Source organism: Pseudonaja textilis, chromosome 1, assembly GCF_049901715.1.
Source record: "Pseudonaja textilis isolate UNSWEBS1 chromosome 1, rPseTex1.2, whole genome shotgun sequence".
Taxonomy (NCBI): Eukaryota; Metazoa; Chordata; class Lepidosauria; order Squamata; family Elapidae; genus Pseudonaja; species Pseudonaja textilis.
This window is the reverse complement of record NC_141990.1, coordinates 251,457,272-251,483,165: the sequence shown is the minus strand read 5'-3', so window position 1 is coordinate 251,483,165 and position 25,894 is coordinate 251,457,272. Positions and strand designations below refer to the sequence as shown.

The following is a 25,894-nucleotide window of genomic DNA, read 5'->3' as shown; positions in this document are numbered from 1 at the left end:
TCTCCCTTACATTTTCTTGCAATTTTTTTTTTTTTTTTGGTAGAGCGTGATGAATGTGACAGTGGACAGCACAACTGTGATGAGAATGCAATCTGTACCAATACAATCAGAGGACATCGTTGCACCTGCAAACCTGGATATGTGGGGAACGGGACCATCTGCCGAGGTGGGTCTGTTGTACTAACAACTTAATAAAAGGAGCTGAGGCTATTAATATTTTCTGACAGTTGCCTCAGTTCAGGCAGTTTGAGATCTGGGTAGGGCTACAAATTCCCACTCTGATTTATCATCTGGCAACTCCAGCATTTGCAGCCATTATGAAAATTGATTCATGCATAATTTGCTACTGGGGAAAGATATTCTGAGATCCTTTCAGTTTACTTCTTGTGCTTATTGCCAGTTATCATAGTTTATTAACTCATTTCATTGTTGTACAAACTGCATTTTTAAGCACTGTGGTATCATGGATTCCCCCTGTTATCTTTTAGGTTAGGTGCACATGGCTTTTAAGCGAGGGTAACTGCTTTTTAAACAAGATACATGTGGTTTTTAAAGGAGGACTATTTTTTCTGGTGGCAGAATAAGCTTCCAAAAGCCGGGGAATATGAAAAGTGGCAGAGAGACAGTGATTATTTCATTCTTTGGCACAGTTTGTTTTACAGTACACTAAAATGCTAGCAGTCTGCATTTCAGAGATATCATTGCTATTGCAAGTAGAATGTATAATCCTAACATGAAAAGGACACCAGATGAGGGAAGGTTACATCAAACTATATGTCATTAATGACCAACCATACGATCATGTATTTTTGTCAATTAACTCGTATCCGGACTATATTCTGAGCTATGTCTATTGACATGGAATCATGGCATAAAGCCTTAAGCACAGCATACAATAGTGGAACAATACACTTGGGTTATTTATTAGCATGTTTGAAGGTAATAATCTTAACAGTAAATTTAAAAACCTGATAATAATTAGTACATGAGAAAGAAAAAACTAATCTGACACAACTTTCCAGACACAAGATAATCCAAAATTGGCATTCATACATACAGAACATGGTAACATCTGTATATAACTAAACTCTTCTCAGACCCAGATCTATAATGATGCTATGGTGAATATCCATAAGAAACAGCTGGAGGAATCATTCCTTTTGGTGCAAAAAGTGTTTGTTTTAGAACAAGCTGGCATTAATTACTCACACTAGCAGTCCATAGAGAAATTTATTAAGGAAGCCAGAAACTTTCCAGTTTAGGAAAACAAAATACAGAGCATAGGTCAAATATCTATTGAATAAATAAAATAAATATGAGGCTACTTACTCTTGTTATTTTGTTTGTTACTTTTGTACTATTGCCTTAAGAAAATAATTCCCCCATAACATTTCAAGTGATATAATAAACCACCAATAATAATAGAAAACCAAATCACCAAAGTTTGTATTCACTTCTTCTATCAGACTCTTTTTAGAAATCAGCCAGCTGCTAGATTTAGCAAGCTCATTTTGGCAGTTTTTCTCCAGAGTAGGAATGGGCTATAAATTCTGCTTGATTTCTCTACCAGAGCTAGCATAAAAATAGCTTGGGAGCCTGAAGGTTGATACTAGACAGTCTACCCACTCTGGGTATCCCAGCTACCTTACTTTACTCTGGTGCAATTTGATCTTTAGTGTGTTAATTCAATTTGGATATCCCAGCTACCATCCTTACTTTACTCTGGTGCAATTTGATCTTTAGTGTGTTGATGGAATTTTTGTACCCCAAATTAAGCTTTGGGGCAATGTTACAGGTCACTGTATGGCTTCTGATGTTCCTTTTCCTTTTCCATCTTCTGTTACTTTTTAATCCATTTTTTTAACTTCTCACCACAGGCTTTAATGTCTTTAGAATAGCCTGCTGCCTTTGAGTCTAGTCATCAATTTGTTTTTCTGGTGCTGGATGCCCTCTTTTCACAAATGCAAAATATATAGGTTTAAGTTAATGAGCACTATTCTGAAAATGAATAGTGGGACACTAAAAACCATGGACCACTCTTGTATATAATATTCTAGTGCTTAATCTATAAAATAAGCAAATAAAATTATTGGTTTTTTTATTATTAGTGGTTGTTATGATACTATCATGTACCAGTTACAGATATTAGACTGGTGATTACAGTACAGAATATTTTTTAATATTCCATGATCATGGAACTCTTACTACAGAAATCAGGATAGCTTTCTACTCATAATTATGTTCTACAGAGACACTTAAGACTGGTTCTTTCAGGCTTTAAATATTATTTTCTGATTTTACTGTAGAAAATGTTCAGCCTGCTGTTTTTAATCATATAGCTGAATAGCCTATATTTCTTGGCTTATTTTTTAAGTTTTTCTTTATTGTTGTTTTTTCTCAACTTTTCATATCTTCTCAAGTGTTGGTTTGGTAGAGAAATAATTTTTAGATGTGTCAAAGAAATGTAACTTAAAATTTTCTATAATTCCTATTTTTTTGAAGAAAACAACGTAGATAATTTGATTATGTGTGCCACATAGAACATTAATTACATGCATGCTGATAATGTAGCCACCAGAAAGGAAGATTTTTGATAATACAACCAATTCAGGCATAAATTAAATGCTCACAAATATTCTAGAAATTTTAAAAGTCTATGAACAGTTTATACTGTTTATGATATATTTTTTAAAAAGTTTGTGTTCAACATTGCAGTACCATTTTGAGATGTTATTCTTGCCTGTCTCAGCCAGTAACCCAAATTTTTCTAACTATACAGAAGTTAAATGGATTGAGTTATTATTTCACTAAGTTTATTTGTTATTATAATTATATTTGTAGCATAATGATGTTGCTTGCTCTTGTTTGTTCTTTTCTATCCTATAATTGGATAACATGGAATTAATAACTATGTGTGAAATAAAACTCATGTGAATTTCTGTTTTTCATGAGCTTCTTTTTCTGTTTAGCTTATGTCGTTCAAAGAAACATGCAGTAATTCTACTTTTCACTTAGGAAAGGTATAGCCTCTTTATTATAGAATAGAATTCTTTATTGGCCAAGTGTGATTGGACACACAAGGAATTTGTCTTGGTGGAAATGCATTCAATATACATAAAAGAAAAGATACATTTGTCAAGAGTCAAAAATCATAAGGTACAACACTTAATGATAGTCATAGGGTACAATAAGCAATCAAATTATACTAGGAAATAGTCAATATAAATCATAAGGATACAAGCGACAAAGTTACAGTCATACAGTCACAAGTGGGAGGGGATGGGTGATAAAGAGTGATGAGCAGATTAACAGTAATAGTAGTGCAGACTTTGTAAATAGTTGAACAGTGTTGAGGGAATTATTTGTTTAGCAGAGTGATGGCTTTCGGGAAAAAACAGTTCTTGTGTCTAGTTGTTCTGGTGTGCAGTGCTCTATAGCATCGTTTTGAGGGAAGGAGTTGAAAAAGTTTATGTCCAGGATGTGAGGGGTCTGTAAATATTTTCACAGCTCTCTTCTTGACTCGTGCAGTATACAGGTCCTTGATGGAAGGGAGGTTGGTAGTAATTGTTTTTTCTGCAGTCCCAATTATCCTCTGAAGTCTGTGTCTGTCCTGGTGCCAGAACCAAACCAGACAGTTATAGAGGTGCAGGTGATAGACTCAATAATTCCTCTGTAGAACTGTGTCAGCAGCTCCTTGGGCAGTTTGAGCTTTCTAAGTTGGCACAGAAAGAACATTCTTTGTTGTGCTTTTTTGATGATGTTTTTGATGTTAGGTGTCCATTTTATAATAGAACTTAGAAATTTGAAGGTCTCTATTGTTGATACTGTGCTGTTTAGTATTGTAAGAGGTGGTAGTATGGGAGGATTTCTTCTAAGTCTACCACCATGACTATGGTTTTGAGTGTGTTCAGTTCCAGATAGTTCCGGTTATACCACGAAGCAAGTTGTACAACTTCCTGTCTGTATGCGGATTCGAATGAGACTAATCACTGTTCTGTCATCTGAAAACTTCAGTATTTTAACAGATGGATCATTTGAGATGCAGTCATTCGTATATAGGGAGAAGAAAAGTAGAGAAAGCACACAGTTTTGGTGGGGTCCTGTGCTAATTGTACAGGTATCAGATGTGATTCTGTCTAGCTTCAACTGCTGCTTCCTGTCTGTTAGGAAGCTTATGATCCACTTACAAGTGTGTTCAGGTACCTCTAGTTGGTTTAGTTTAATTTAATTAAACTAATTTAATTCAATTTAGAGGCCATAGCCGAAGCTCTGAGCATAATCTTCGAAAAATCTTTCAGGACCAAGTCCTTGCCAAAACTATGGTCACAAGCTACTGTCATGCACATCTTCAAAAAGGGAGACCCCAGCCTAGTTGAAAATTACAGACCAATCTCCTTATGCTGCGTCACCTGTAAAGTCATGGGATCAATTATTAACCAATCCATTATCCTCCAGTTAGAGACAAACAACCTACTTTCTAATAAACCATTTGGTTTCAGAAAAATACTATCCTTCAATCTGCAACTCTTACACTGCAAAAACATATGGACTACACAACTCGATCAGGGCAAAGCAATAGACGCAATCTACATAGACTTCTGTAAAGCCTTTGATTCAGTGGTACATTACAAACTACTCCTAAAACTAAAATCTTACGGTATCTCTGGACACCTGCATAACTGGATAGAAGCATTCCTCTCAAACAGACAACAAATGGTCAAAATTGGGAGTGTCCTATCAAATTCTCTACCTGTCAACAGTAGTGTCCCCCAAGGCAGTGTTCTAGGACCGACTCTTTTCATACTCTACATAAATGACCTCTGTGATCATATCAAGAGCAACTGCATTCTCTTCGCTGATGATGTAAAGCTATTCAACACCACAGACAACACTGCTACCCTTCAAAAAGACCTTGACTATGTATCAGAATGGTCAAACAAATGGCAACTTCAAATCTCAACAAATAAATGCTCTATCTTACATATTGGCAAAAAAAAATCAGAAAATAAAATACAGGCTGAATAGTCAAGACCTTATTGATGATCCAAACTCTGTCAAGGATCTTAGAGTACTCATCTCTAATGATCTAAGTGCTACAGCCCACTGTAACTACACAGCCAAAAAGGCTTTAAGAGTTGTTAACCTAATCTTACGTAGCTTTTTCTCTGGTAATATTACACTACTAACGAGAGCATACAAAACATTTGCTAAACCAATATTTGAACACAGCTCATCAGTCTGGAACCCACATTACATATCTGATATTAAAACAGTAGAAAAAGTCCAGAAATATTTCACAAGAAGAATTCTCCACTCCTCTACTCATTGTAGAATACCTTATGCCACCAGACTTGAAATTCTAGACCTAAAAAAACCTAGAATTACTCCGCCTTCAGTCCGATCTAAGTATAGTATATAAAATCGTACATTGCAATGTCCTACCTGTCAATGAATACTTCAGCTTCAACCATAACAACACAAGAGCAAACAATAGATACAAACTCAAGGTTAATTGCATCAAACTTGATTGCAGGAAATACGACTTCAGCAACAAAGTGGTCAATGTCTGGAATACTCTACCTGACTCTGTGGTTTCTTCCCCAAACCCCAAAAACTTTAATCTTAGACTTTCTACTATTGACCTCACCCCTTTCCTAAGACGTCTGTAGGGGACATGCATAAGCGCACCAATGTGCCTACCGTCCCTGTCCTATTGTTTATTTTATTTTTCTTATATGTATCCATGTATTCATAACTATGTTTTTACTTATACCTATTATCTTGTAAGCAATTGACAAACCAAATAAAATAAAAATAAAATAAAAAATAAAATAAAAAATAAAATAAAATAAAAAAATAAAATAAAAAAATAGAAGAATGTCTGGAATGATGGTTTGAATGCTGAACTGAAGTCTACAAAGAAGACCCTTGCTTGGGAATTTGGGGATTCAAGGTGTTGTAGGATGTAATGCAGAATCATATTAAATTATTAATTATAGATTCAAAACTATTGATATTTTAAGTGTTTGTCATTAAAGCTATTTCTTATTTGGATATGTCATCTCTTTTTTAAAAACTCTTTTTCTTTTACACACTCAAATAGAGGTCTATCCAGTTTTTCCTCTGAAATTAGCTTATGCATCGTAATCCTGATCTGCATAATCATTGCCCATCCCATTGTATCTAGTAATACAATTATAGGCTTGTATCTCCATCCTTTAGACATTCACGGATAGATATCAAGTGCAGGTAGATTAATAGCTGGAGGCCCATAATCAGATCTTTACTTGATTTCAGGAATTCTATATTTACAAGCTTGTTCCCCATTTGCTTGTCTAATACTTGTACTTTAAGAGAGCAAGTGAGTTATTGTATATAAATTTGACTTTAACATTTATAATTACTTTTTACATTTCTTTGTAAAATCTCTAGTGTTCTGGAGAGGGACACCTATATATCTTTTTTTTTAAGAACAAGTTTTATTGATTTTTGAAGACAAACAAAACATAACACATAAAAATATAAAACCTCCTTTCTAAGAATTACTTATAAATTTTAACAAGGCAAATAAAGCATTATTTTTTTTAAAACATAGTTCCACATTATCACATTTCCATTTACACATATATATCTTTTCCAAATTTCTCATTATTTCTCCCTTCACTTTTATTCAATTATATTTCTTTCTATCAAAGTTTTAGTAATTCTCAATCAGTTATAAGCACACAAAATACATAACCTAAAACAAAACTTTGGAAAAAAAAAAACCTCCTTAGTTATCATTTATACATGTCTTTTCCCAATTTCTCTCCCTTTGAATTCATTTCTCCAAATGAAACCTATATATCTTTTGAGCTCTGGAAGAGGTATTTTATTTGAATGCCTCAACCCTATCTATCCTTTTCTGGCTTTTCTCTTGTTTTAATTTTAATTCTTTTTTTTTAGGGAAATAAAATTTATTTCAAGCTTAGAGGATATTTACAAACAATGAGATATATAAAAATATAAAAAGTACTTGACAGTGTCTTGTGAGACTAAAAGTTTTACTAAATATTTTCTAGAATCAATACAGCATTATTTTTCGATGAATGCAACTTACCTCAAAAAGAACGCTAATGCAATTCTGGGTACAAATTCATCTGGAGCAAATGCCAATTTAAAGCTTTGATGCAGTAATTTAGGCACTCAAGGAACTAATGCTAACTATAAGAATTATTTAAATATTTTTATATAAATTATATAATATATATGTATTATACTATATATAAATTATAAATTATTATAAATTATAAATTATATAATATATAATATAAATTAAAAATTAAAAATATATATAAATTATATATATATTCTTAAGTTTTCGCGGGTACTTACATGTATGGCATTCAGCTTTGTTACAGAAGCCTGATGATGGCAGATGAGATTCTGCTGAAACGTCGCTACAATTTTAAAAGCACAACCACAATGATGTGGGAAAATACCCGAACAGAGCTGAATGCCATATATATATATATATATATATATATATATATATATATATATATATATATATATATATATATATATATTATATTATATTATATTATATATTATATATTATATATTATATATTATATATTATATATTATATATTATATATTATATATATATATATATATATATATATATATAATATAATATATAAGAATGCTAGCTATGCAATTTTATTGTTGTAGAGTAGGTGTAACAGCTTTATAGAATAGAAACATTCCAGTTATTTTTTTCCATTTTTTTTCTTTGGCCCCAATAACATTTATATTCTTTTTTCTACTGCTATATAACATTGTTATTCTGAAAACAAAAGAATAACCCAAGAGGCCTAACATGAAGTACAATACATTCTCTAGAAGTGACTTGCAACTATTTAAATTATAGCTATTCAATTCTATATACTCACTTGGAAGTAAGTCCCATAGAACTCAGTGGGATATATTTCTAAGGAGACATATACAATAGCTCTGTTAATGAATGGCACTGGGAATATCTGTGATTCTCTTTTGGCATAAGGGAAAAGTCAGGGAAAAACAGGTACATTCAGTTCTAGTAGAGATTAGGCTGTGATTTAGGTTGCTCGAGTATTTTCAATCTAGGAGAGAGTGCTTTCAACTATTCCATATCAACTTCCAGCATATCTTGAAGTACTTTTGAATATTTCAATCACTGGAGCCAGCAAGATATATTTATCATCCCCCATCTCTGCAGTGGATATCTTTTCCAGCTCTGACTCTAACATCTAATGTGGGAAAGGTTGGCAAATTATTAGTTCATTAGCTAGAAAAAAGAAATGTGTTTTTCTAGAATTAATTCTGTTTAAGACTTTACCTCTGTACATCTTTCTCAATACAGTCCCTCATTTTTCCATCACTAATTATTAAGTGATAAATAGTAATCTATGAATAAAATACTATTTTTCATTCTGCACGAACTCATTCTGGCTGTTACTACTGATGAGGATAAAAATGAATTGATGTTATAATTTTCTGCATTTTACCTTTCATCATCCTGAAAAAGGTTTGTCAATTATAAACTATCTGAAATTGGGATATTAGAAAAATGCTACAACTGAAAATAGGAGTGTTTGGCTAACTGATAAACCAATATAAAAATATTAAAAGGAAATGATATTCTTTTCATATAAAATAATTGCATTATGTCCTGCTGAAGCTTTCTCAAATGCTTCAATTATCTATTTTTCTAGCAATCTAATCTTAAGAGAATTGAACTCAGAAAGTAACTACAAACCTGCTAGAAAGGTAGAGGTAGTAACAAAAGCATTTTTATTTTGGAGTGCCTAGGTAGCCAATGGCCAATGAATCTTGCAATTTAAATCAAAAAGATATATGCAGAGGTGAGAACACATTGTCAGAACTTCAACTTAAGTTGCAGTAACTTGTACAGTGTGTATGGTATTCAGGTACTATTACTATTCTGCATTCCCATAGCTTAACAAACTGTTTTATTGAATTATATGCCTCAATGTTCAGATCTTAAGTGGTCTGAACAGTATTATTGGTTCCCATCATTTGCATTTTCAAAGTATACTCAGTTTACTTGCAAATAATCAGTTAAATATTGTTTTTTTTTTAATCAAGTGTTTTTGGAAGAGGCATGCAACAGATTTTCTTTCAAACAGCTTGCTAAAACTGATCAAAACACATCCAAAATATTCAAAACTAACTGCTTCCCCATTCAAAACAATACTTTTGCACTTGAAAAGGATGTTTGCAAAGTTTCATGAAGTTTTGTACTCAAGACATTTCAGAATGAAAAGTTTTGCATATTTCTAGTTTTTTTACCACATCATATATGTTCATGATTCTTTATAACTTCCTTATAAATGTTATCTAAATACCAGAAAATATTATCTTTTCCTAAATAGATAAGAACTAGAAAACATTAAAAATTGTTACTGTGTAAATTACAAAAAAAAGAAGAAAATTCACATACATCAAGTCTCTGTGTACATAAACTGTCAGTAACATCTCTGTGAATAAAACAATATTACAGAAATATTTCATGGCTTTTAACTCAGTGCTGGATGATATTCATAATCATAGAAACTAGAAAGATAAAGATGCTTCCCCGATGTCCATTTAATTTTAATTTTAATGCTATATAATTTAAGGCAGAAATTTATATATTTTTCTAATATCTTAAATGTTTTGCTAAGCTGAAGATTTTTCATTTGTATGAAAAGCACTATGCATGTATTTATTCAGGCACAATTGTTTGCAAAAGCTTGTGTGTGTGTGTGTGTGTGTGTACGATTGTGACAGATTTAATGTGAGCACTGTGTCTATTTGCTATTCATAAACAAAAAAGAACATTTGTTACTTTAAAAGTCTCGTTCATTTTTGTAAGATGACTCATTAAAATAGGGATTTTTTTCCAGGCTTGTATAGAACCGTGTTTTTTTTTTAAGAAAAAGATTATTTTAATTAATAACAAGAGTGACCGCACTTGTTTGAGCTCCAAAATATATTTCAGATAATAAAAAATAATATTTTGAATTCATTTCAAAGCATGAAGAGCTGTAATATGTATGTTTGTGAGTATTTATCCTCTTAAATCCTGCTATGTTGCCTATTTATGGGAGGGGGTGTTTCTGGAGAAGCAGTGTTACCCAGAGCATGAAGATAATCCCAGGTAAAGCAAAAAGGAGCCTCATTGGGCAGCAGTGATATAGGAAATTTCTGGAGGCAGAAGACCACTTTAATGACAATGGCAAAGGTAACATTTAATATTTTGTGTGACAAGGCAAATGGCAAACCACCTCCGTACTCTGTTAAGAAAGTACAGCTAATTTATGGTGTTTGACGATGTAGTGCCAGGAGATGTGGACAGCATAATCTTTTTATTACACGTGCAAATGGGTTTGGGACATCTGCTTTCAACATTGGGGAATTATCCTAAAATAAACCTTGTTAATCACCAAGTATTATGGGATCAGAGTCTTTCTTCTTCTAGGTAATAGATAAAAATATATGGAGAATTTATGACAGGATTATAAAACAAGTTATATCATACTTCTTTCATAGGGATTTTGTTTTCTGAAACAACAGATGGTATGAAAATTTTTATGCTGTTAGAATGAAGGCTGAAGAGTCCATTAATGTCACATTAATGTTTCATAGACAAGATGGTTCAGGTGAATATTCATTGTCTGGAAATCATTCATAGAAAATTATATTCACAAATCTTTTTGGTGGTAGAAATTCAAGAACATTGGGCGGTATGAAAATAATGCTTTCTTCTGCCAGATTGACATCCATAGAATGTATTTCTCCTCCTTCAGCCCCATCCCATCTGTTCCTAAATAATGGGTGATTCTTTTTCAACAGAATGGTAGGAAGGGACTGCAGATGGAGGAGAGGAAGGAAAATTATTTATTTGAATGGAAATAATCACTGAAATCTCAGATCTAAATAATACCTATCAGAATTCCAAATAACATAGAATATTACCCTGTGCTGAATTCCAGGAATAGCCACCTATGTTGTTGTTTAATCTGCTACTGAAATTAGGAATTGGGATAGTGTTCATTACAATGCTTACAATCATATTTATAGGAAAGAGGGAAAAAATCTAAGCATTCAGCTTTCTATAATGCTAATTTCTTTTTTCAAAGAAACATATGTTTTCTTGATTTGTAAACACATGCATAAAAATTAGGAGATTGGTATGTACTTTTAGTTACATTGTAAACTTTTCTTCCAATTTTTTCCCCAAGCAATTTGCATATAAGAAATCTGAAGTATTAGTGGTAAGGAATTTTCACTGACATGGGTTGGAAAACAAATTCTGGTAAGTCTTACCAGGAATTCCTGCTCTTGCCAGGAATTTCATGACTTAGTCCAGTTCTAGAACAAATGGGTAGAGGTTTTATAGCAGGAGATTCAAACTTGAAATAAGGAGAAAAGTCCGAACCATGGCTGCTTTTAAAGAGTGGAATAGCATACCTCCTGGAACCGTAATTGTTCCCTCACTGGACAATTTCACTGAAGGTTAGATAGCTATTTGATTGGGATGGCATGATGCCTTCTTGGACTAGGACTCATTTAGAAAATCCCTGAGATTTTATATAAGTGTTTTTCAATATAGAAACATACATATATGCTCTTCCTTGGTGAGTTCTTTCCACATTTCCTATATGTGTCTTTTTGTTGATTTTGTTAAAGTTTAGTATAAGACAAAATACAAATTGAAACAAAAGTGAAAGAAGAAAGTAGGGAAGTGCAGAGGGAAAGAAAAAAAGGAGTAGTGACTTCTAACTTTTTTCAGTGCAGTAGAATACAAAAAAAATTACCATCTCAATCTTTTGTTTTACATTTCTAAATATTTTAAGCTATTCTGGTCATCAGCATCTAAAAAAGTCATCAGCATGCAGTGCTAAAATCAACATTTCATATTTTTGCCATCCATTCTTCTATTGTGGGAATCACTGTCTGTTTCCATCTTCTTGTAAATAAATTTCTCACCTGTCAAAATATATAATAACAAAGTTTCACATTTTCTTTCAAGCTCTTTATGCATCAAACCTAGAAGAAAAAAAATTCTGGTTTCAGTTATATAATATATAACAATTCTATATATTATATCTGACAAACAAGATTAAAAAGAACCCAATACACAAGCCTGAGGGTGGCAGATGAGATTCTGCCAAAATGTCCCTATAATAAAAGCACAAATATTAAGACGTGGGAAAATATCCGAAGAAACCTAAATACCATACATATAAATACCTGCGAAAACATAAGAAAACAGATATATATATATATATGTGATCCTGAACTGCCCTAGCCTCAAAACTTCATTTACAAGAGGCATATTAAACCAACTATTTGTAGTCACTTTTACTTTCTTGAAGTTTCTCATTTTATGCAACAATTTTAAGATTTGATGTATCTTGCAGCCTTTATTCAAGATAGAATTTAACTGAAAAATTTTATCAACAGTTTCTGGTTTTATATATAACATATGCATGAGGTTAGTATTTCACTCTTTAGTGATTATGTTATAATGAGATTGAAGTTTCAAGGCTTAAATATGTATTTCTTTAATTCAAGCTGAGAAAAAAATGTTATTCTTTTTAGTATGTTGTGTGAAAATCTAACTTTATATTAAAGTTAAAACACATATCAGAAAGTGGAGAAAGTGACATTTCACATAATAATATTGAAGGTAACTTTTAAAAAATGGAATGAATAAATTCAATAATTTTAGATTTTAGAAAATATTTCAGATTAACATTAAATATTTATTGTATTAGTATATTAGACATTTGATCTTGGTCCAATCTAATTTTCCAAGTTCTAACTTTATATTTCAGTACAAAATATTAAATTTAAAAAAAATGCTGAAATTAGAATTTCCCTTTCTTGGGAAAAAAAAAAAGCCAAACATTTTTCTAAAGTTTTTTTTTAATGTGCACTCAATAATTCTGATGCTTTTGGAGTAAGGTGGGAATGCTATCTCAATTTTAGTTAATATCAGGAGGATATATGTTATGTACTCTTTTTTCTTCTTTACAATCCAAGACGTTGGTCTCTCGCGCTCTCCATTTTTGCTTTGTTTGTTTTTTATTGATTTTAAACTTTGTCACTCTTCATTGCATCACAGCTCTTGAAAATGATAAATGTACCTATTTGCTGGGAAGAATTTTAGAAAGGCAATATTGTTCTTATATTGTCCCCTTTCAGATTGCAGACCACCTATTATCCCTGAATTGATTTTCTTAACTACTTTTTAATCATAGAAAAAAAGGACATCAATATTATTTATGTTTCTATCTACCAAATAGTGGAAAAAGGAGAGTCTGCTGCAATGTGGAGAGGTAAATTCAGTAAATGTTGATTTTCATTTTTGCTTGTGATCTGAAAGAAAGATATCCGAAAATAGTTTCTCACTCTTCAGCAAGACAATCTGATAACAATAAGCCTCCAAGAAAAACTGATAAACTATTCTGATTTCTAAATCCAAGAGCCTAATTAAACGGAGGAAACCTATAATCTTTCAATTGTTTGCACATTAAAACTTTCAGCTATTCCCAGACACCATTACCAGTGAAAAATGGAAAGCAGAATCTATAGTTCAACATGTTTCAAGACATACATTCCTTTCCTGTTGAACATTCTTGTTGTTATGGTTTCACCAGCAGCCTGTTTACCAGCAGACGGCAGAGGTATCAGACAGTGGGGAAGAACTGGAACCAGTCAGGGAGTCTGGAGGGGACTTGGATGAGGGTCCTGTGTCTGATGCAGGGATAGGCCCAGGACCATCTGGGTGCTGCCTTCAGAGCCTTCAGAGTCTGACAGCAGCGAAGCAGAGGACCCAGGAGAGCCTGTTCCCAGTGCACATATGTGCAGAGCTGCTAGAAGATGTGAGCAGCTGAAGCAGAAGGGGCAACTCAGGAGTAAGGCTGGGAGGTGATTATCCCATAAGGGATAAAAGTCAGATCTCAATGACGAACGCTTTGCAGGAAGCAAAGCAGTTCAATATATTCTGAGTCCTTCTTGAAAGCTCTGCATATTCTGATCAGTTTTTTTCTGGTATTGTTATAATTAATTTGGATACTTGTGTTTTTGGCAACATTCCACAGCAATGACAGGTGTGTGCTTACCTGTTTAAGTTAGTTTTGGCTATGAGTGAAAATAATTCCCAGCATTGCATTAAAATAGGTTTTTCTTTTAAAACATCTTGTAATTGATCATTATTTCCAAAGGATATACTGTGGTTTTCTGCCCTTTAAAGTAAGAAGCACAAAAACCAGCGGTCTAAGTCCTAGAACAAAGAACATAAATTAAAATAAAGAAACTTCCTGTACAAAAAAAGAAGAAATACAATTCTGGAAATCTTAGCCTTAATTTTGGAGAAATATTCTGACTTACATGTCTTCCAGCTCCAAAAAACATTAAAAGCAGCTGCTTTCATAGCTTCTGGTGACCAGTGCTGGTTGGTGGCAAATTTATTTGTCGTAGCAAAGTGCTGGAACCTTAGCTGACTAAAGATCCAGATGGATTTTGACAGATCCAGATGGTTCTTGACAGACTAGAACACTGGGCCATATCTAATAAAATGAAAGTCAATATAGAGAAAAGTAAAGTCCTACACTTAGGCAAGAAAAACCAAAACAACACATATAGACTGGGTGAAACCAGGCTCAATAGCAGTAACTGTGAGAGGGATCTTGGAGCCTTAGTGCACAACCAGCTATGAGCCAGCAGTGTTTAGCAGCCGCCCCAAAAGCCAATGAAATCATAAATTGTATTAACAGAGGAATACAACGAATGGTTGCAAGAACTGGGCTTGGCTAGTCTAGTAAAGAGAAGGACCAGGGGAGACATGATAGTGGTCTTCCAGTATTTGAGGGGCTGCCACAGGGAGGAAGGGGTCAAGCTATTTTCTAAAGCTCTTGTAGGCCAGACAAGGAATAATGGATAGAAACTGAACAAGGAGAGATTTAACCTGGAAACAAGGAGAAACTTTCTGACAGTGAGAACAATCAACCAATGGAACAGCTTGCCCTTAGAAGTTGTGGGAGCGCCATCAGTTGAGACTTTCAAGAAGAGATTGGACTGCCATTTGTCAGAAATGGTATAGGGTCTGCTGCTTGGGTGAGGAGTTGGACTAGATGACCTACAAGGTCCCTTCCAACTCTGATTTTCTTTATCTGTATCTGTCAAGGTGTCAATGAAAATGTCAATGTGTCTTTCATTTGTGAATTAAGTCCTTATTGCAGATAGCATGGGAGAGCAGGGTGCTGTAAGAGCCTTCTTAGAAATGTCCGGGTTACCCAATGCTGATTTGTTCCTTGTTGTAGAAGTAAATAAACTTGCTTAACATTGGAAAAAAGTAATTGCATTTGTCATTGGTACTGTAAGGCTTATAAATTTTACCTACAGCATCCAATGAATGCAGTAACTGATCACTGATCATTTTAGACTCTGCAAGTGTGTGAGCCGCATTTATTCAGAAAAATAAACTAGCACATTAAAATGTAGAAACTTTAAGGTAAATATTTTATGATATGTAACAAAATTTTGAGTTGTTTTTTTTTTAAAAAAAAACCAAATTGCAGCTAAAAACACAGAGTTTCATTTCCAATAAAATGTACTAATAATATAATTATTTAGTTTTTGGACACATGGCATGTTGCTATAATTATACTCAAATACTACAGAATGTATGGAACAAGATATGTCTAGTTTATGGCATTCAGTTTTTTTATTTATCATCATGAACGTATGCAACATTTAATGATTCAGAAATTGTAACACAATCCGAAAATAATAACCTCAACCACTTATGCATATCTGCATTTGTGTGCATATATATATATATATATATATATATATATATATATATATATATATATATATATATATATATATATATATATATATATATATATTGCTTACCAGAAGTAAATTATACTATTCTTTTTAGTTGTGTTAAGGTATCTGAAACACTATGATCAAAACCTACTCTGTAAATGGTGTTTCCTAGTATTTTCTGCCCCTAAATTCATTACATTTATTCTGTGGACTTCAAAAAGCTCTTCCTATTGCATTATTTTTTTTTCACTTAGCTGGGCTATTTAAGCACTTTATTCCATCCATTTATGTGATTTGTGATGACAGTGTGATGTTGTGGGGTAGTATCTAATGAAATTACATGCACTTCACAAAGGACAGTAGAGCAGTTTCCCTTTGGTTTTGTGTTTTAACTAAGCATTTGAAAATGGCACCCTTGTCTTGTTCAGAAAACATTTGTTCTACAAAGTGACTGAAATTCTACCTTGCATTTTAAGATGATTCTTCTTCAGCATATATAATGAAGTCCATGGACCTTTCTCACACTAGAAAATTGTATTGAGATGGTAGAAAATAGTCACATCTTCCAGCATGATTTATAAACTAAAGCTAGGCCTTATAAATATGCATTGATTTTGTAATATCCCTTTTACCAACTAGACTATAATAATTTTTTTATGATTGCCAGAATCATAAAATAAATGTGTGTGTGTGCGTGTGTGCATGTGTAATCAGAATTAGAGGCTATAAATGTTACATAATCAGAGAAGTTATTGAAACCTTACATTACTGTCTTTTCATTGCAATCCATACTTTGCTAATCAGTCTCATTCAGTCATGTGGATGCTGCTCATTAAACTTGGATAATTACATGTTTTAGAACGTCTGTCAGTGTTTTTACTGAGAAATTCTTCTATATCACAGGTAATTATGTTGGATATGTCATTTATTGGCTGCTATGATATGGGAGGGGTGTTCATGTTTCTTTATTTTTCCTTTTTGCAGCTGCATTTAAAGAATTCAAGTAAGAAATACCCCATTATTGTTTTCAATGTTTGATATGATATGCAATTTCTTTAGATCAATCTCATATTTAAATAAATCACAGAAACATATAGGTATGAGTTGACATTCATCACTGAACCAACCACCCATTTTATTGCAGTCATACAGCTGCTTTGACAACTTGCAAAGATCGGTGCCTCATTCTTAAGGCTAAAATATGGAAAATATCACCATGTTTTATATTTTCTTTTGCCTTATCAGCAATGCAAGAAATACCTAATATAATAAAATATTCACAAACTGCTGCCTTTGTTTATAAATTAATTTAAAAGAATGTCATATTTCTAAATATAAAAAACTTCTAAAAAACTGGTTTCTATCAAATGGGATTTGAGAGTAATGTTAAACCTTTCTAAGGAATTACTGTCTCACAAGATTCAAATAACCTGCTGAGCCAAATCCCTCTATTATCTCTACACCACTCTTCATGACTTGGCTCCCCCCCCCCCCGTTCCAAACTGGGATTTTTCACGGTTCTAGATCATATCAACCAGCTTTGAAGAACAGACTCCCCAATTCAATTCTTACCCACCCAGTATTTCTTTGGTATGGAAGGAGATCCTGAATTTGACAATGACTCTGTATAAAATGTAAGAGCAGAAAATGCATTGCCACTTGTTCCTTCCTGCATAGGAGACTATGACAGATGCTATTTTGCCAACTGTGAAGTTACAAATCAAATAAAAACTTCATGTGCTCTGCTTATAACTGCTGTATGCAGTTTGACATAATACTGTGTTAGTGGGTGCTGCATATTCTGCCAGAAATATAATCCACACTGGGATCTGGTTTGGGAATATCCAAGCATAGAAGTTGAAGACTGAGAACCCAAGGTCAGGCATGATTAATTGCCAAAATCTTGACCTCCAGCAAATATATCAGGTTCTGGGAGATTTTACTGAATGGAACAATGAGAGGGTTCTTGTATGGCACCATTGTTCAAGCACTGCCTGAAGTTTTCTTCAAGAAGAAAGTTTTGGCTGAGATAAATGCTTAGTTATTCACTGGTATGATTCTATTATAAAGTGCTATTGATGTAAAGGGAAAGTGGGAGCAAAGTATGTATTATGCTGAATAACCTTTAAAACGCTTTTGATAAATGAATAGTTCCAGTTCAAAGACCAAATACAGTATGTACCAAGAGCAGAGTAGTTTTAGAGAGAATAATAATTTCAGAAATGCTCCATGTTACATCCAGAACACAAGGTCATGTCTTGTAACAAAATACAGTTGTATTATATGGGTTACTCTGTGCATGAATGGAGCAGGTTTTTTGTCCTGGTCCTTCTGCTATTCGTGCTTTTTGCTGAGTGCCTGGTTGATTGCTGTGGGGAACTCTAGGAAGAAAGAAAATTCATTAAAATACAGAACTCAAGTATGGGTGTAAAAATGTGTAGGTAAGTCTTCGGGCTGATTTTTGTCTAGTTTGTTCCCTGAATTTCTGAGCTCCCTGTCAAGCCGATGTGCTGCTCTTATCATTTCTCTCATCTTGCTATTAATCAGATCTATGTTTTACAGTTTTAATGAGTTGCTGGGGTGGGGCATTACTCTTCAAAAGCTGTCAAAATTGCTTTGGAACATGAAGATCTTCTTTGATTTCTTTTATTATAACTATGTCTGGCATGGTGGTTTCAAGATGAGTCTTATTAGCACATCCTTTAGGTCTAGGGCAACAATATGCAAATGTCATCGATTTTTAATGTAATGGCTTTAGAATTTCAGAATTCATAATTTAGCTTCCTTGAACCCGCTAGCATTTTGAAATAAAGTGGGAATGCTGGATGGCAATTTTGAGAGATGCAGACTAATACATTAGAATAAGAGTCTTCAAACTTGGCAAGTTTAAGACTTGTGGACTTCAACTCCCATAATTCCTGAGCTAACATGACTGGAGGAGGAATTCTGGGAGTTGAAGTCCACAAGTCTTAAAGCTGTCAAGTTTGAAGATCCCCCCATTAGAACATGGGTATCAAACTCAATCGCGTCAGGTGATGTCACATGACATATCACAATGTTTTTTGCCTTTGCGGAGCTGGAGTGGGTGTGGCCTGTGTGTGATGCAACCAGCCCGTCAACTGCCAGTCTGACGCTCCTGCATTAGAAGACATGAGATTGAAGGCATTTGAAATAAATTGAAGAATGTGTCTTGCATTCTCAGGGATGGTCATGGGGTGGTCAATTGCATCAAAATGACAAGCATGATTTGTGCAACACAAAAAGGGTTGTGGCTTTGATCACCTGCCATTTTGATGTTTTTGATGTGTCTGTTGTTGATACCTTTCACACTACTTAATTCTAACTCTGTCCTAAAACTGTTTAGATTTCTGATTTTTTTTAAAAAAATGCTGGGAATGCTTTAGAAAAAAATCTTATGCTGTAATTGATATTGCACCATTGCAAAGCAGAAGGAATAATATCAAATATTCATAGTTTTTAGTGAGACTTGCTTTAAAACTCAAGGGGGAGGGGAGAAAATCCCAGTTCCATCAACAGATAGGATATGCCTTCCTTACTTGGCATCATAGTTTAAATAGAAAGTTCCCAAATGAGCAAATAAATAGCAGTTTTAATGCTGTGTGTGTTTATGTGTATGTGTCCATGCATGCTTTTGAATCATTGTTGACTCCTGGTAGCTGCCTGAACTAATCCTTGCAGTTTTCTTGGCAAAGTTTTTCTGAAAATGCCTTGCCATTTTCTACTTCCTAGGCCTGTGACTGACTCAAGGTCACCCAGTTGGCTTTGTGCCTAAGGCAGGACTAAAAACTCACACTCATCCAGTTTCAGTCCTGATGCTTACTACTATATTTACATGAGTCCGGGTCTGTTTAAGGCAGTACCTACCTTAGATTTAGTCTAAATTGGCTTAAGAAAAATGGAACTAGAATAGGAAGGTAAAAATGGTGTCACTCATTCCTGTGCCAATGAGCTGAAAATACAGTATCCCAGATTGCCTGATGAAATGCTCCCAGCTGGCATGTGGTAAAAAAAAATTCATTTAGGGAAGTAATGTTCCTCAAGTTATACCCATTTTTTGAAAGAACTATCATGTTTTAATAATACTTGTGTGCATGTATGTATTGCAGCTTTGAAGTCCATGTTCCTTTTTCTTCTTCTCTATCACTTCCATCGCTGCTGTCGTGATCCAGGTGTTTCATTGAAAGGACAGGGTTTGGTACCACTTCCCAGGAGTGTTATCAGTCCTGCTTCATAGAGCAGCCAGTTAATTAGATTGGAGACTTAGGATACTGCTTTCGCTGTCCCAAAAGAGAAAGCAAATTATCTGTGTGGGTGAATTTATTTTCTACAGCTGCAGTTATGAGGGCATGTTAAGGTCACTTCTGTCCCCAGCCTACAGATGACAATAGATAAACTGCTACTGCTTTATCTCCATGGCAGCTCTCATTGCCCTGTAATGTGATCCTGAAAGTAAAGATACTATTTTTTCCTCTCCCCACCTTGCCAGTTGAGAAATACCTTCAGCTTTTTTAGATTATTGATTTTTTTAAAGGTGGTGGCTAACTAAATATTATGTGAACAGTTAAGAGATTTCCCAAAGGATCTTCTCACTTAGCAGTCATCATCAGGGAGGTTTTAACAGTTCACCATTTTGCAGCATTCTAGTTGAAACATATTACTTAATGAATGTTACCTTATTATGCTAAGTTAGCAGGTGTTAAGTGTACAATAGAATCAATTAAACAAATAGAGCTAGAAGGGAGTTTTCTCTCAAACTGCTTATCGTGCAAATGTGGAAGACCAGTTTATAGGCCCTCTGGAGAGTTGTAGCCAAAACTATTTGAAATTACTGTGCATGGCAATATACTGCTTGGGACTAATTGTGAGTGCAGCTGCTGCCACCCAGAATTAGTCTGCCGTGCTTGTCCCTTGCAAGCCCCTGTTTAAGTGATACATAGTAAAGCAGAATACTTTTTTCCCCCAATCAAATCTCACATCAGGTATAAATCGCTTCATCCTATTTGTCTCCTGCTGCTTCTACCGCAGCAACATGGGACAATGATGTTAGGATCATCTACATTTATCAGAAGGAAAACAACAACAGTTTTTGAAACACTTGTAAATCTAGAGAGCCCATTGTGGATTTGAGTTACCTCTTAGTTATCACAATGAAATTTGATTCAATTTCAAGAGGATTTGAATATTTAATTCAAGGGGGCTGTTCAGATTGTTCCTTTGAAATTTCACAGTGTCCTCCTCTTCCATATGTGATTATTGGAATTGACATAGATCACAAGTTCATATGTGAATCAATTCTAATTTGCCCTGGCTGAAACTTAGTTTCTATTGGCTCTAATAAACTATTCTGGAAGGTGCCTTTTTGTCAAGTCTGTGTTTTTTTTAAAAGAAAAAAGAAAAAGAGGAAAGGCAATTTACATTGTACAATTGCTTTTATAATTGAGATCCTCATGACCTTTCGTGAATTTCTCTCTTACTCAGACATCTTCCTGATGACTTCCTGCCATATATGAGTGTTATGTGTCAAAAAAAAATGAATAGGAAATTAATCTTTAAATGAACACTTTCTCTGACATCTCTAAAATGTCAGCTTTGTATGCTGAAAACAAATCTTATTCCTTTTTGATAATTAATGTCATTCTCAACATGAAAAGCTTTGGTGAGTTTAAATACAATGAGATGCATGGTTAGTTTACATTTATGAAAATATTTGATTTCCAATTAAAGAACAGGAATGAGAAGTTTGCAAGGGAACTTACTGGTTACATCTAACTGAGTGTGTGATTATTCGCGGCAGGAGGTACTGTGAAGTTAATTATAACTTCCAATGTGATTCTGTATATTACAATTAATTGTGTCTGAAAAGTGAGTGTTTCACATTTTAATTTTTAATTCAAATTCTCAGATGTAATTTTTCAATAAATAAGAATACAATGAAAATATTATGATGAAAAACACATTGTTTTGAGTTTAAAATTGCCAGCCAAAAAAAGAAATAGAAAATGCATTTTGGAGCTAGATGTAAAAGGTTGTAAAATACACCTATAACTCCATCTTTATGTAATTTAACCCCATCTAAACATTTTAAAACTGAGTATTGGACCAATTTTGTTCCTTGCATGAATGATACTTTTATCTTGATAATACTTTTGATTATAAAAAATATGATATTTTTTTATCTCTGTTCAGATGGAAACTAAGTAATATAACCAGATGAGGTACAGGACAATTAGCAGTTGTATTTTGTGCAGTTATCACCCAGGAAAAATCTGCTGAAATTTCCTCTTAAAAACAACTTTAAACCTTTCCTCTGCCATGTAGGAATATCAGAGAACCATTTTTTTTTGTCAAAAAGTACCAGACATTTTAAACATCTTAACATGGTATTAAAGTGCTGCTGGGAAGCCTTTCAAATTGAACAAGGACAAATGGATTACTATTATTATGGCTCCAAAGTTCTCTTTTTAATGCCAATATTAGATTCCTTTATGTAAGGATGATTTATTTCACTTAGTACTGTGCTGCTGCTGGGATGAAAATTTGTAAACTCCCAGATGTAGAATTACATCACTCTGCAACCTTGGCTAGCATTACCTCATTACTTCAGCAACAGAGTGGTCAATGTCTGGAATACTCTACCTGACTCTGTAGTTTCTTCCCCAAACCCCCAAAACTTTAACTTTAGACTGTCTACTATTGACCTCACCCCTTTCCTAAGAGGTCTGTAGGGGGGGTGCATAAGCACACCAATGTGCCTACCGTCCCTGTCCTATTGTTTCTTTTATTTTTCTCATATGTACCCATTTCATGTATTCATAGCTATGTGTATACTTATACCTATTATCTTGTAAGTGATTGACAAATCAAATAAATAAAAATAAATAAATACCTACAGTGAAAAATGCAGTAGCATTTGAAAGTTTGTCACTTCTCCATTGTTTTCCAGAGGTTGTTTATCTTTTCCTCTTCATTTTACTCCAAAATGTTGGAAATTGAACTAGAAGCATAGTTCCTCCACTAACTGAGAATATTGTGAGTTCTTATAAGGAGAAGGGTAGATATAGATGAAACTTTGACCATCTTTGATAATAGCTTCTACCTTTTTATCATTGTATAATAAGTTTGAGAAGGAAAGCAGAGGTACAACGGTAGATTAATGGTTAATTCTGAGTCAAGTTGGTGAGTTGTGAAGGGTTTTTCTGTGATTAACAGAGCTTTTTCAGTTCATGAGAAATGAAGTCCATGTTCATGTTGATAGATAGCATTTGCAATTTTTGTTTTATTCCTCATATTGTAATCTAAAGATATAGATAAAATAATTTTTGAAAGACTTAAGCACTACTGCTTATTTCTTATATTTCTTCTGGAAGTAGTTATTTATATCATACCATCACTTATAACTAATTATATGGCTGAAGTTCAAGATGGAGGCCTATCTCCTGAATTCAACTTTCCAAATTACAAAGGGTTGCTTTGCCTTTCCTGTTATCAGAACACTGAAGATTGATTGATATTGATGCAATATTGATGTAGTTAATTATTCAATTACTGCATGTTATCTAATACACTGAAGAAAAAAGAAACTATTTTTAAGAACTGCACCTAATTAGGATACTATTTAAGAAAAAGAAATGAAAATAATAATAACAATAACAATTATGCTTTAGTTTGTTGGAATTTAGAATAGAGTTTATCCTAGAATATTTGTGTAATATATCATATTTATAAAAAAATCTCATTTAAAAATAAGTTGACGTCACTCTTAAAAAAATGTAAAGCATTGCACTGTGTTCACTCAGCTTACAATGAATTTTAACCAATAGCTTTACCAAAATTGTAAAGCAAGGTAGGCATTAGTCAGTCCAGCCCAGAAATAATTACATATTAACAAGAAAAATGTGGGAAATCCACAGTAAATGGTATGAAAGGCCAAATTGATTTGTAGAATAGATAGAGTGCAAATATTGGGAAAAAATAAACAGGTTAATGTTGCTGATTGAATCTATTTGAACATTATATTTAGAATAAGGATATGGAAAGGGATTGCATGGGGCGGGGGAAGCAAAAATTGCTTTGAAATGAAAGAAACAGATAATTGCAGCAGGAGGATATGTAATAATCGAGAGGAAAATAAATGAATTGGAGAAAGAATAAAAAATGAATTCAAGGGATAATACAGGTGGGTGAAAGTATTATGCAAAATAGAAGACCAAGAAGACCAAGTATAGAATCTATAATATTGAGGAGATCAGGGCGGAATTAAGATAACTTGGAATGTTGGATTGTAGCTACCCCTATTCCTAACTATTGAACATATTGGCCCAGCTAAATGGAAGAAGGGGGAATTTGCGAGGGTACAGAATTCAGAATACAGACATGGTCTTCATATGTTCTTTTTATACCCTTCTCTTTTTCCCCCTGTTGCTTCCCCATCTAATAGTTTTCCCCAAGAAAAGCCAGCCAGAGGTCTATATAAATGAGAGGGAAGGGGGAAAGGACAGATGCTTTTCCCAGAAGTCTACTGTTATGTCCCTGGACCTTGAAGAAGTTCCCACCCAGGTCCGTCCTCGCTGCAGGGGCAGCTGCCCCTTCTCATTGGCTGGGTTTCCCCAGCAGCCTGCTATAAAAGCAGGCTGCTGGGTCCAGCCCTTTCGCTGTTCGCTGCGAGCCAGTTCCAGGCTGAGCAAGCACGTTCAGTCCTTGTAAATAAACCTTGTTGCACTAAGCCCTGGTTCAGCCTCTTATTTCCCATACTTAATACTGGCGACGAGGATGGGATCGGCTACCAGAGGCAAGCTGCAACGCTGAATCACTAAAACGCTGATCCGCAGCCCAGAGAGAGAGCGATCAGCCAAAATAAGGGCAAACGCTGACCGCAACCCAGAGAGAGCGATCAGCCCGAAATGAGAACGAACGCTGAATCACTAAAACGCTGATCCGCAGCCCAGAGAGAGAGCGATCAGCCAAAATAAGGGCAAACGCTGATCGCAACCCAGAGAGAAAGCGATCAGCAAACAAGCTAGTGAAAGTGAGAAGCGCCTGTAGCCGCTTGTTAGCATAAGCTACAGAGGAAGTGTAGCGCTGCGAGCCGCAGCCGCTCGTGCCGTTTTGGCGCGAAATTCAAACAGCTGTCAGCTGAAGCACATTCAAATGCAACACAGCGTTGTATTAGGAAATCGCTAACGCCCACACAGGCGCGAATTTCAAAAGACGCTGCCAATGACCGTTGCAGTCTAAACACCTTCTGATCCCCAGAGAGAGAGAAGGGAATTGCGAAACTTCCCCAGAGCTGAAGTCACTTGCCTAGCACAGGCACTAAACCTCTACTGCTACCCCAGAGAGAGAGAGAGCACTTGCCTAGCACAGGCACTAAACCTCTACTGCTACCCAGAGAGAAAGCATTTTATCCAACAGGTTAACCAGTAGACCCACAACATGAACTCCAATCCAGCCTTCCCAGCGTTCAAGCCAGATGAGGAGAAGTGGGAATCATACAAGAATCGATTTAATTATTACATCGACGCCATCGGATTGGCTGAGGCAGGGGAACACCGAAAGAAAGCACATTTCCTGACCTACTGTGGAGCCATCGTTTTCGATACAGCCACAGCTCTTGTGGCTCCACGTGAGTTAAAGAATGTCCCCTGGACAGAACTGTTAGAAATCCTTACTAACCACTATTCTCCTAGACCTTCACAGATTGCCAGACGCTTCACCTTCAGAATGAGGAAGCAGGGGGACAAAGAGAGCATCAATCAGTACATGGCTGCTCTCAGGACTGCAGCACTCCATTGTGGGTTTGGCAGCTATCTTGATGACATGCTCCTAGACCAGCTGGTCTGCGGGGTCAAGGACCTGCACCTACAAAGACGGCTGCTCGCCAAAAAGACCTTAACCTCGCTCAAGCCATCGAGGTAGCCCTGGCAGAGGAGATGGCATCTCATTCAGCCACCGAGATCCAAGGTCCTGTCACCAAGCAAACAGCAGTTCCCGTCCACTCAGAA

At 34.7% G+C, this 25,894-nt stretch overlaps 1 protein-coding gene across 2 annotated transcripts in view; it reads left to right on the top strand.

The window, feature by feature from the left end:
• NELL1 (neural EGFL like 1) overlaps nt 1–25,894 on the top strand; it is a 566,467-nt gene that overhangs the window by 394,597 nt on the left and 145,976 nt on the right. For both annotated transcript variants that reach the window (XM_087921258.1, XM_087921259.1), the window contains exon 14: nt 44–166. In XM_087921258.1, the coding sequence (XP_087777384.1) occupies nt 44–166 (123 nt within the window). The remainder of the gene's footprint in view (nt 1–43; nt 167–25,894) is intronic.